Raw genomic sequence first — 12,635 nt, 5'->3', positions numbered from 1 at the left:
TAGTCTTCTGGTCCTTCTAGGATTTTGACTACAAACGGGTTAAATGAACTTTACAGGGTTTGAGGATGGGGAAAAATAAATTGTACAGCAACAGGAGATGGAGAAAAAGAATCCAAAGAATGATTCGAAGTTTCTGCCCTCCCTGTGTTAAGACTTGGCATCTTTTCCTAATGTGGCACTGCTAGCAGTCAAGCAAGGGCTGTCCTGACATAACTGCATCTGCACAGCACTGAGTCCCCTTGGTGCCTACAGTGTGCTTTCTCATCGCCCATTCAGCTGCTTGCTGTGAGTCACCACAGAGCAAGCCTGATAATTTTCCAGCGGTGCTTACTCAAGCCTTTGCTAAGTTTGCAAGGCCCATTATGTTAGTCACAGTCTATAGCAGCATGGTCACTAAAATCTAGATAATATTTTGCACCAGAGGAACATGTGACAGCAGAAAAGCAGTGTTTCAAAGTTTCCTACTTTATGTTCCATTTGGGGGGTTAAATACACAGTGGATACATTATGTATGAAATGTCTGAGAATAAAGGGAAAAGGAAAAAAAATAAAGTACAAGAGATAAAATGACATATTGTTAAATTTAGCTTCTGTCCACTCTGCTTGGCTCCATAGCAGGAAAATAAATTCTTTTCAAATGTCCTAGATATGAGAAATATGGCTTGCTGGAGGCCATTGGGCAAATAACCATTTAAGAAACTGCTGGTAGCAAGGTCACACTGGAGGGCTCCGCACCTATTCATGCTCCTTGGTTTGGGTGTTTCTAGTTTGAGTATTGAGAAAAGAACCTGTGAAGTCCCCAAATCAGGTACTCGCCCAAGGCCAAGATGAAATCCTCCAGAGTGAATGTAGCTGTGTGGAGAGTAGGGACCAGGCTTGTAATAATAGTCCCATCACTACAACAGACATTTGGAAAGGCCAGATATTTAGTCTAGTTTGCTCACAGGTTTATCAGAAAAGGCACTTGGCAAACATTAAATAGATAACACATATATATTTGTTGAATCAGGTGAAGGAGTTTTCCAATAGATTCAGGGAGGATGCAGGTTTGACATATTTTAATGCATTATTTTCATAAGTTTATTGATTCACTTAAAAATTTTAACATGTTCTTTCATTTACTCATTCACAGGTGGGACATAAATAAGTGTTTGCTCATGCATAGCTTCAAATCATCCAATGAAGACTAAAGCTTACTTTTCAAATAAATGTTAAAGTTGACTTTTCAAACTTTTTTTTTTTTTAGCTATTCATCCCTATATTCATCTGCTTTAAGTGTGAATTCAAACTAAAATAGAACCTCTGCGCTTCTAAAATGGCACCAAATCTAGAATCCTACAATACTGGGGTGTGGAGACCCTTGGTCTAGGTCAAGAACAGAGATTATTTGTTGAGGCCAAAGGCCAGTCTCTGGTGACAGTGAAGCCCCTTAAAGCTAACATAAAACCCTGGAAACTCTTAGCAAAGGCTTGCTAAGTATTGTTTACAACACTTGAGTTCTTTTAAAAAGAAAAGGGACTGGACAAATAGAACTAAGATATTAACAAAGAAACAAGTGGCATTTAAGGATTAATTTCAAAAAAGCTTCTGTCAAGACAATCTATTTCTGATACTACAGCTCTGATACAGCATAGATTTGTTACATCTATCTAGGTCTTGTTGGATGAGCAGACAATAGGATGTTGTACATTGCTCAGGCTAGACAAAGTGTCTGCACCAATCCCACATTATCAGGAAAAGGCAGAAGTCCTGATGAGATCTCACCAGTGACAAAGATACTTTATTAGAAAAACATCTCTAACAGTAGCAAAACAGTCATACTTCTTTATCCACAAAAAAGCCCTATGGATACCAAAGTCTGCAGATTGAACTCTTAAAGTGGTATTTGCGCACAAGCTATTCATACTCTCCCATACATTGTATTTTAAATCCTTTCTAGATTCCTTATCAATACTTTAACACTTCATACAATGTGAAAGCCTACTAGTTGTTTTTCTATAATAGTTAAGGGATGGATGGTGCCAGGTAAAAAGCCTGAATATATTCAGTGGAGATATTTTTTTTTTGTACTAGTACTAGAGCTTGAACTTAGGACCTTGGTACTGTTCCTTTAGCTTCTTTTCCTCAAGGCTGGCACTCTACCACTTGAGCAACACCTCCACTTTGGCTTTTCATGGCTAATTGGAGGAATAACTTTGAATAGAGCCAGGACTGGCTTTTTTTTTTTTTTAAGAATATCTCTAATCAGCAGTTGGTTGAATCTGCTAATGGAGACATGGATATAAAGGGCCATCTACAATATGGCAAAAAAAATAAAGTCATTTCCAGAATTCAAACAGATGCCAGTATTTTCCCATTAAAAAAAAAAGTCAAAAACACAGGCTGTATTTCAAAGCACTAGCTTAAATAGTAATAGTGATCAGAAAGGCTATACCTATTCAGGAAGGTTGTATGAAGTAGAAGAACCCTCAGAGTTTTTTGCTTAAGAATCAGGGCTGAGCCAGGCACTGGTGGCTCATGCTCATAATTCTAGATATTCAGGAAGCTGAAACCTGAAGGATCTTGGTTCTAAGTCAGATCAAGCTGTCAAGTCTTTGAACATCCATCTCCATTTAACCAGCAAAATGCAGGACTGGAGGTGTGGCTCAAGTATATGTCAGCAATGAATAAGAGAGCTGAGGTCCCTGACACATACACACACACACACACACATTCACACATGCATGCATGTACGCATGCACACATGCAAGCAAATGCTAGCCAAAGCTGTTTGGTAATTTCTGGGACGTAACTGTTTTCCTATAAAGTTGGGACAATAAACCAATCCTGCAGATTTACAATAAAGATTAGCTAAGATAGAGAGCCTAACAAAAATCCTAACATTTATAGTATTTTACAAATAGGAAAATGTAAAAACACATTTTAAAAAAGAATTTTATAAAGAAGTGATATTATAATCAAAGGACAAGAACTCAATGCTAGCAAAATGCCTCTTGACGATGATGAGAATGGCTAAGAAGGAAATCTTTCTGAAAAGACCTCTTCACCAATTTTTCACTGTAAAAACAATACCCTGATTATAAAATAACATAAGATATAACAAACTTCTACATTAGTCATCATTATTAATTGGCCAGGTATAGAACCTTTCAGATAAATTAATAACTTTTTATTTAATAAAGTTTCCTTATCAGCTCATAAGGTGAATAAGATGCTGTTAATACTTTTTATCTGAACGGTGAAGCTTAAGTTTGGGCAAGGGGAGGAGGATGAGGGATAGTCGTAAAGTGAGTAATTACATTGTAATACATTTATGGACTGGCCTAAATGAAACTCCCTGTACATTAATACTAATAAAAATAGAAAAAATTATAACTGAAATGTACACCAACTTCAAAAGATAATACTAAAAACAATGATGGAAACCAAGCTTACTTCCCTATTCCCTAGGACTTTTCATATCAACAAAAAATATTTTTGCTTTTATCCATGAAAACCAGTAGTACTGGATCTATAGTCATTTCTCTATTATTACTACTTCAAATATAATTAGGTGATACTATTTCTAATATAGCTTTTGAGAGGGGGAAATATTTTGGAAAGCAGCTAGAAAAGAACAGAACACAGTCTCAGAGAGAATGAGGCTTTTTCAGTGGTTTGCATTGTCCTTCTTGGTTCAATATATCAGCAAACTAAGATTCTTTCAAAAAGAGTATCTGATTGCTAAACATGACAAAAATTTTTGGTGTCCTTTTTAGAAAAAGAGAGAAGAGCACATAAGGTGATTGGAAGTTGCTTCAACAAGCCTCCTGGGAACTCTACCCACCTGGGTGGGCAGACTATAAGTAGCATTCTGAGCAAAGTCTGTATTCCATCCTGAACGAGTCCATATTTATTTAATACCTAAACAAAGCTATACTTTATTACAACTGGAACTGACACAGACTAAGAGAGAAGTAACCAAAAAACATAAGGACCTTTTTTAGTTAAATTCTGTGAGGATGTCATCCTCCATTTAGGTTAAGAATGCCTATGAAATTCTGTAGCAAGAGACAAATGTGATATGTTTGCCTAATAACGATGGTGGCATTAGTAACAAGGTGTATCAAAAACAACCATAAGAGAATCATTTAAAAGTTAACAATAATATCCCTGAGCTCTGCTCTAGTTAGATTACAGAATTATGTTCAATTCCAATCCAACCCACTATGGTCTGGAAGAGATAACATAAAATTACATAGAAGTGATGCCCAAGGAAACCAAGGAGCCACACAGAAGAGACACAACTTCTTTGCCTAGTTTCACACGTGTGCTACTAATACAGAAATTTCATTTACTCTTTTAACAATGCAACCCATGACTTGGAAGGGTGCTAGGCAGCTCTACCCAACAGTGAATAAAAACAGTGAATAAAAATTATGATACAATTACAAAAGGACATTGGTACTTTAGCAGAGATATACCACTGCTATTTTCTAATCTTAGACTGTATTTTTCTATCACAAGTTTATTATACTAGGAGAAAATAACAATTCAAAACTTGCTAAAGTTTCTAAATAAAATGCGCCCCCCCCCCACCCCGGGCTGGGAAGGTGGCTCAGTGGTAGAGTGTTTGCCTCGCATGCATGAGGCCCTGGGTTCGATTCCTCAGTACCACATAAGCAGAAAAAAGCCAGAAGTGGTACTGTGGCTCAAGCATAGAGTGCTAGCCTTGAGCTGAAGAGCTGAGGGACAGGATCCAGGCCCAGAGTTCACCCTCCACAACCGACAAAAAACCCACAAAAAAAATGCTTCCCCCTTGTTAATTTAAGCTTAACAAACTCTGCCAGCATCCAATTGATAGTTCTGAAATGAGTGATGTATTTGAATCCTTTATAAACCATGAACAATCTTTCTAACTGAGCTGATTTAATAACAAACCCATTGATTCAGAGATAGTCACTGAGGTGAGGCAAGCCTCCTTCCCCAAACTGAGTTACTGAAGTCTTGAGTCAATATGGAAACCCGATCTGCAGAAACCAGACTGAGAAGAAAAGGCAACTACTCCTTCAGAGCTTCTCTAACAGTTCGAAGTCCACCAATTTCTACAGTTCAACTTAAAGAAAGTCAAACAGCATGAACCCATTCTTGACTTCCTTAATAGCTGTGTTCTTCGCTATTAACTCTCAATCCTTTAAGGACTACATTACAGAAGGGATATGATTACACAATTAAATATTAGAAATAACCACTGAGTATATCCTGTTTATTGTTTATGATTTACACAGAAAATGATGGGCTGGGGTTATAGAACAATAAACCAATTATTACATTTAGACCTGGGCTTTTGAAAAACTTGCATTCCATTTTAACAGTTCATATATATTTAACAGCTTATATATAAATCCAGATCACAAATAATCTTAAAGAGTTAGTTAGCTTTGTGATAAACGATTATGAAACACAAAAGAAAACCACATAAATCTAACTTAAATATCAGCATTCATATTATAAGAAATAAGAAAATGTTCAAAAAATAAAATTATTAGATCATTACAACATGGAGAAATAAGATAAACAATATTTTATTAATATTCATATCTACTTCTAATATACCTTCATATATTCATAACTTTTTCAAAAGGATCCAAGATAAGATCAATATTTTGGGGTCTGAACTTATCAGCCTCAGCTTCTACTGGCTTATTTCCATAAAGTCCTAAAATTTCCATATTCTTTTTAAAAAATTTAACCCAACTCTCATTCAACTTTTCTCCTTTATAGCAGCCATTTGAAGGTAAGGAGCCAACAGTAAAGGACAGTAACAGATGGAGCAAAAAGAACAACAGCTCTGATGTTTAGCTCAACACTGCTGGTTGAATTTAGAAATAAAAAAAAATCTCTTAACAACTGGCAGATAACAGCAAAATTGTAACAGACAAAGAAGAAATATTTTCTTTGGGACAGCTGCTATCTAGGAGAAGAAAACCAAGGTCCCTTAATACTATCTAAATATAGTGTGTGGCTTATTACAGAGAAATCTGAAGCAATTTTAAGTTTAACCAGTAAGTGTTACAACAGATTAACACTACTTGAAAAGAAAATGAAACAACAACAACAACAAAATCACACTAGCCACAAATTTCCACAATATACACATAAGAATTAATTGCAATCTGATTTGACTCCTTGACACTAACTGATCATCGATGAATATGGCATGGAAAGATCACATAGTAGAAAACAAGCAGAGATTAGTTTATATAACAGTTTATATACATCAGAAGGAAAACATGCTAGCTAATGCAACATTAAGGCTTGAATGTAAGCATTTCCAAAGTCACAGAAGCCCCAAAGAACCCCTAAATTACAAATTCACCACATTTCATGCATGCATTGCTCACTTTTGTTTTACCCATAAAAGGATACAGTATTTTGCTGTAAATACCAGACACATTTACAATATTTGCAAAAATTAGAATGCAAGTGTTATGTTCCTTATACTTTTAAGAGCCTCAAATGTACCAACAGTGAAAATTCATTTAATTTTAAGACTGGAGAAAAGAGACAGAATATAAATATTCAGAGAAATTACACAAATAAATGTAATTCTGCATTTGGGAAGTCACATAAATATTTTCCAAACTAAATTTCAGTGAACCACTTGAATGGATATACACTCATTGTGTGCTTTACTATTTTACTTGCTCAACTGTGATATTCTAAAAGCCACTGTTCTATAGTGTTCATAGCAAATCACATCTATAAGTTAATTACTATGCCTGCGTGTATACAAACTTGCCTGTTGCATGTGATCACCTACGAAGTCATTTCATTTTCACTGGGAGTTATATAATTATAAAGGTGACTCTATGCAAGTTTTCAGACCTTCCAAAATATTTCAGAACCAAAGTTACCTGAAACAAACTATCCAATGCTTACTAAACAAATGTGCCAAGTGTGCTCTGAACTTTCAAGTTTAACTTTTACCAAGTAGAAACAGTTCGATAAGCACTGAAGAGAGTTTTATAAGACTATCAAATTCATCTTACTGTACCAAACATTGAGTATTAAATTCCTCATTTGCCTCATTGACCTTATTTGAAGCACATCCACTGTTTACTGAATTTTAACGTCTAGCCATTTCAGGAGGGGTTATATCTAAGATTTAAATTTTTGTGTTATTTTGGCCAAATTTAGCCCATTGCCAGGCACTTAAATAGTCCTTATTTTAAACCAAGACAGAAGTATCGACAATTTCCTAAAAAACTTCTCAGTATTTATAAACTAAGAGGTTTCAATTTAGCAAAAGCAAAGGGATCAGTGCAAAAGCATGCTTTAGAATTCATCTTATTTCCAAATGAAACCAATTTTACTATTGTGTTCACGGTTCACATTTGAGCGAATAGGAGAGCTTAATTATAATCTCTTAGTGGCATACTTTAGACAAAACCAGTAACATGTGCCACATAGATGACTATTTCTTTTGGAGAGCGTTGACTGATAAGCTTGACTTTACACTTAATACCAACATACTCAACTAAAGAAAATGGATGCACTGTTTGAACATTCAGCTTGAAAATGTTGAGTACTTTCTGCAAACCTAAACTCAGTTTAGAAAGGCTATTACTCTCTTTCTAAACTATGGCATATACTATATATAGCACTTTAAATATATTTATATATAATTATTTGCACATCAGACTTAGAAGGAATTTGCAGATTTACTTTGATAGACTGATTTCATCGCAACTTTTAGATTTAGGGGGCTTCTGCAGTAGTGTCGTTTGAAGGTGGGGCATCAGGATCAGGCTCCGAGGAAGCAGCTGCAGATGCTTCAATAACTGCAGGTGGGAAATGACGGCGGCACACAGGGCATGTTCCCGACTGGAGGGAAAAGAACAAGTTAACAGCCACCTGAAACATCTGAACTGCCACTCAAGTATCTTTATACAGAGAGATTGTATCATTATCCAAATATCAAATAAAATACCTTAAAAAAGTAAACTTTACAGCAAAATGTTAATACCATTCCTATGTACTTCAATCATGTCTTGCAGGGCTAACAATAAATTCAATTTAGTTTAATAAAAATTTTAATTTAATTGAATTTAATAATAATGTGACTTTTTAAAGGTTTTTGTTTCTTGGCAGTACTGGAGTTTGAACTCAGAACCTTGTGGGGCTAGGCAAGCATTCTACTGACCATTTGAAGCCACATCCCCAGCCCTCATTTAATGAGTTTTAATAAAGAGTTTCACACTTAGCCACTGATGCTGTGAAAACAGTTTGAGAAAGAATCACAGGGTATGTCCTCATGGAAGGCAGTTTAACTTGACAATGCCTTGTATAGAGTTACCTATTATTTATCTCTTATCCATAAGAAAAATCATCCAGAATACTATTTTCCAAACTATGTTCTGAAGGAGAAAGTGATCAAAGAAAGCAATATTTAAAAAAATATTTCAGAATAAAAGATTTTTATCTCCATTTAGAATGCCAAGAAGCCTCATGAGATAGCAAGCACACAGAACCTCCACATGGCAATAAGAAAACAGTAATTGTAGTGTAGCATGTTGTAAGTATTAGCTAAACTTTGTAATGTGCATCATGAATTTATGTTGTGCTTTTGTTATTAATAGAGTAACAATTTATCACATTTTTAATAAGTTTTAATCTGATATGATTTTTTAAAACATGCACAGGGTACTTACTTCCAAGTACAAATGATTATCTTATTTAGTTCTCCCAGCACAATATGTGTATACATACATACATATGATTTGTACATATAAACATACGAATACCATAAAAAATGTTCAAAACAATATATTAGGAAGCTAGCAATAATCAACTGTACAACTCTGATCTAACCTCAAATAAGCATTGTATTTCAGACTTTGATCACTTAATTGGCAAGTATGTTTCAAATGAAACATGAAATTTGGAATAGATACTGCTTTTGTAGAGAAGTTAACTGGGAAACAGTTGTCTCAGTCTATCATTTTGTAAATTAAAAAATATTCTACTTGGTGAAAATTTGTCAGATTCTGGCTTTTCATGTGTTTTCAGTACTACCAACACACATTTGCGAATAATTATTGTTACAATATTGAACAGAATCAAAGACTTCTTTCCTTAAGATAGGTTTGAAAACACCAAATTTCATGGTTGGGATTAAAAATAGTGCTGTCTATGACTAAAGGCAACCATGAAGTAATACAAACATGCAGTTAAATAAATAGACTTAAAAGGCATATGATTATTGTTAACTTAGAAGAAAGTGTTACGTATTAACATTTAAAGAAAATCTAAAGCTTACCTTCTGTAGCCAAATTGAGACACATGGTTTGTGAAAGAAATGGTGACAGGGCAGCTCGGTTGCAATATCATCCTTAATATACTCACTGCAACAGATGGGGCAGCACTGCTCCTGACCAATAGCTGAAACATAAATCATTTAGAGTAAATATAATAAATACTGCTTTTGTACAAAAGTTGAATGGAAAACATTTGTATCAGCTTACCATGTTACAAATTAGAAAATATTCTACTAGGTGAACATTTGTCAGACTCTGGCTTCTACAGAAAACTGAAACATACTTAAATCTACAATGTGTCATATAAGCCCACTTTGCCCTTACCAGTGTGGTCTTCAAGAACCAGAGTCTCTGGAAGCCCATCAATGCTCTCCTTACTGGCTGGGGGATTGGCCACTTCCACATCCACTGCAAGAGACTCTAAATGTGCCAGTGCAGTCTGAAAGACAAAAGTTATAGTCTTTAGTTATAAAGTACTTTAACAGTACTGGGAAACTGTTTTTAAAGTATCTTAAAAGTTATATTCACTCTACTCTGTTATTAGTCTTTTGTCCTTTTAACTTTCTTCCAAAAGGAACCACAACCATTAAATCAAAACATAAACACACATACTCAGAAACACATCCCATTGCTTCACACAGACAATCTATTTTATCTGAGTAATCATCAACTTACTTGTACGTTACAATTATTTTTTTCAGAGAAGCTGCTGTCTTACAATTTTTAGGAGCACCTTTGTAGGATAAACAGTATGTAGAAAGTGGACATTTCTTTTGCACTGATTATTTTTTCTCTTTACTGTTATCTTTAAACAGTCGCACAAAAAGCTTCAATTTAACATGACTATTTGGGTACACCATGTATCTTGATCAGTATTACCACTTCCATCATTCTTCCCTGCCCTCTGATCGATCTCATCCCCACCCATCTCAAGTTAATCCATTTCTATTTTCACGTGTGTACATTGCTTTTTATGGTTGCATTTGCCTGCCATTCCTCTTTCCATTTGTCTCTAACACCCTGTGAGCTGGGGTCATGCTTCCTGCTGTTTCCCCTTGTAACACAGAAGGTATGTACCACTATATCCAACTTCTTCCACTCAGACTGAGTCTTTCAGATTTTTCTGAATGGCTGGCCTGGAACCTTGATCTTCCCAGTCTCAAGGTCTCATAAAGCTAGGATGACAGGCACTCAGTTACGGGTTAAGAAGGGTCCTTGTGTATATGTCCGGGCTGGTTTCAAACTGTAATTCTTTAGTTCTTAAACCTCTCAAATAGCTTAGATATTAGGAGTGAGCTAGCAGCACCCAACTAGAAAGTGAAACGTTTTGAAAAGTGCACTTCACAGGAGATAAAATGTGGTGAGGTTATTGGATGCTCGAGGGACAATAGCAACTATTGCCTTATCTACTACTGGCAGTCAGCATACCCACATTGCCAGCTCTCAAGCATTAGTAGGTTATCTGGGTAGTGAATTTCATTTAGAGATAAAAGTGTCTATATAAAATTATAGTTCAAAGAATGGTGAAAAGAAGATTAGATGGTATGGCCACCTAGAAGGGTATTCTCTTTCTTTTTGGTACAAATTAGATGAGAATGACAGGATTTTGAACTCAGGGCCTCACTATATCCCTGAGCTATGCCTCTAGCTCTTTTTACTTTTAAAAATTATTTTTCTGGGCTGGGAAAGTGCTCAGTGGTAGAGCACTTGCCTTGCATGCATGAGGCCCTGGGTTCGATTCCTCAGCACCACATAAGCAAAAAGAAAAAAAAGTGGCACTGTGGCTCAAGTGGTAGAGCGCTAGCTAGCCTTGAGCTGAAGAGCTGAGGGACAGTGCCCAGGCCCAGAGTTCAGGCCAAATGACCGGACCCCCCCACCCCAAAAAAACTATTTTTCAGATAGAGTCTATTGTCTTTGCCTTATACCATAATTCTTCTACCTTAACCTCTTCAGTACCTGGGATTACAGATATATACCACCATGTTCACATTGTTTGCTGGTGTCTTGCTAACTTTCCCTCAAATTGGCCTCAAACAGTAATCCTCCAAAGTAGCCAGGATTATAGGTGTCTATCACCATCCCTGGCCCTGTAAAATTACACATTCTCAGTGAATGTGCTGCTTCTTCTGACTGGCGTTTATCATCAGTGATGGCAAAGTCCTATCTTGTCTAGAAAGTCTGTTCGTGGTTCCATATCACACTGCTATCTTTTCTCTGAACTGCTACTACTCAACAAAATAATATTATACAAGTTAAAAACCTACTTGTTAGTAGTATCTCCTAATTATACTAATGTAATAGCTATGAAAGCCCTTAACATCTAGTGTAATACTTTGCTGTTCAGATGGCTATTAAATGGTCCTCAAAACTTTGTAATCAGGAATATAGCAAAATGGTATAGCTACTACAGAAAACAGCGAGTCTTCAATAAGAATACAAATAAAATTACCATGTAATTCAGCAATTCTATTTCTGGCCATATACCTAAAATCTAAATCTAAAATTGAAAGCAAAGACTAGAATGAATATTGTGATTATTGGTCATTGCAGCATTATAAATAACAGCCATATGATAGGAGCAATAAAAGAGGTTAGTGGATGAAAGGGCATAATATGGCATGTGCACGTACAAAATAAGAGAAGGGAAAGGGAGAGTAGAAGAGGAAGAGGATGAGAGGGGAAAAGGGAAGAGAAAAGAAGGAGAGGAATAAAAGTAGGGAGAGAAGAAGAAATGAGGAGAGGAGAGAAGGCAGATAGGAGAGAGACCAATAATATCCAACTATGAAAAAAGAATGAGGGGCTAGGGGTTTAGCTCAGCAGAAGAGTGCCTGCCTGGCGAGTGCAAGGTACTGAGTTCGGTCCTCAGAGCTCTGGGAAAAAAAGAAAAAGAAAAAGGAATAAGATTCTGATACATGGTGCAGCATGGATGAAGTCTAAAGACATTGTGCCAAGTGAAATAAGCCAGAAGGATAAAGATTATTTTATTCCATGTATATGACGTTCCTAAAGTAGTAAATTCTATAAAGACAAATGGTAAAATGGAGGTTTGCCAGGGGAAAAGGAGAGGGGAATATAAGGAATTAGTTTCTAACAATATGAATGTACTAATGACACTTAACTTCATGCTTTAGTCAAAGCAATAAATTTTATGTTTATTTCAGCACAATAAAAAACAAAAAAGTTTGTCTTCCTACACAGGAGCTAGATTTGTCTGATAGCTACTATTGTATTTCTTTGGCTGGCAAACACAATCTTTTATATGCTTAAGAGTCTAGCATAATTTTTCCTACGCACAGACTTATAATAGAGCACAGGGTTAAGTCCAAAGCAAAAGTA

At 35.8% G+C, this 12,635-nt stretch overlaps 1 protein-coding gene across 2 annotated transcripts in view; it reads right to left on the bottom strand.

The window, feature by feature from the left end:
• Window positions 1-5,224: 5,224 nt before the first annotated feature.
• Pja2 (praja ring finger 2, E3 ubiquitin protein ligase) overlaps window positions 5,225-12,635 on the bottom strand; it is a 40,906-nt gene continuing 33,495 nt past the window's right edge. For both annotated transcript variants that reach the window (XM_013020367.1, XM_013020368.1), the window contains 3 exons: window positions 9,624-9,738; window positions 9,302-9,423; window positions 5,225-7,866 (listed from right to left, as the gene is read on the bottom strand). In XM_013020367.1, the coding sequence (XP_012875821.1) occupies window positions 7,741-7,866; window positions 9,302-9,423; window positions 9,624-9,738 (363 nt within the window). In that variant the 3' untranslated portion in view covers window positions 5,225-7,740. The remainder of the gene's footprint in view (window positions 7,867-9,301; window positions 9,424-9,623; window positions 9,739-12,635) is intronic.

Source organism: Dipodomys ordii, unplaced genomic scaffold (assembly GCF_000151885.1).
Source record: "Dipodomys ordii isolate 6190 unplaced genomic scaffold, Dord_2.0 Scaffold50, whole genome shotgun sequence".
Taxonomy (NCBI): Eukaryota; Metazoa; Chordata; class Mammalia; order Rodentia; family Heteromyidae; genus Dipodomys; species Dipodomys ordii.
The sequence above is the reverse complement of the archived record's forward strand: the minus strand, read 5'-3'. Positions and strand labels throughout refer to the sequence as shown.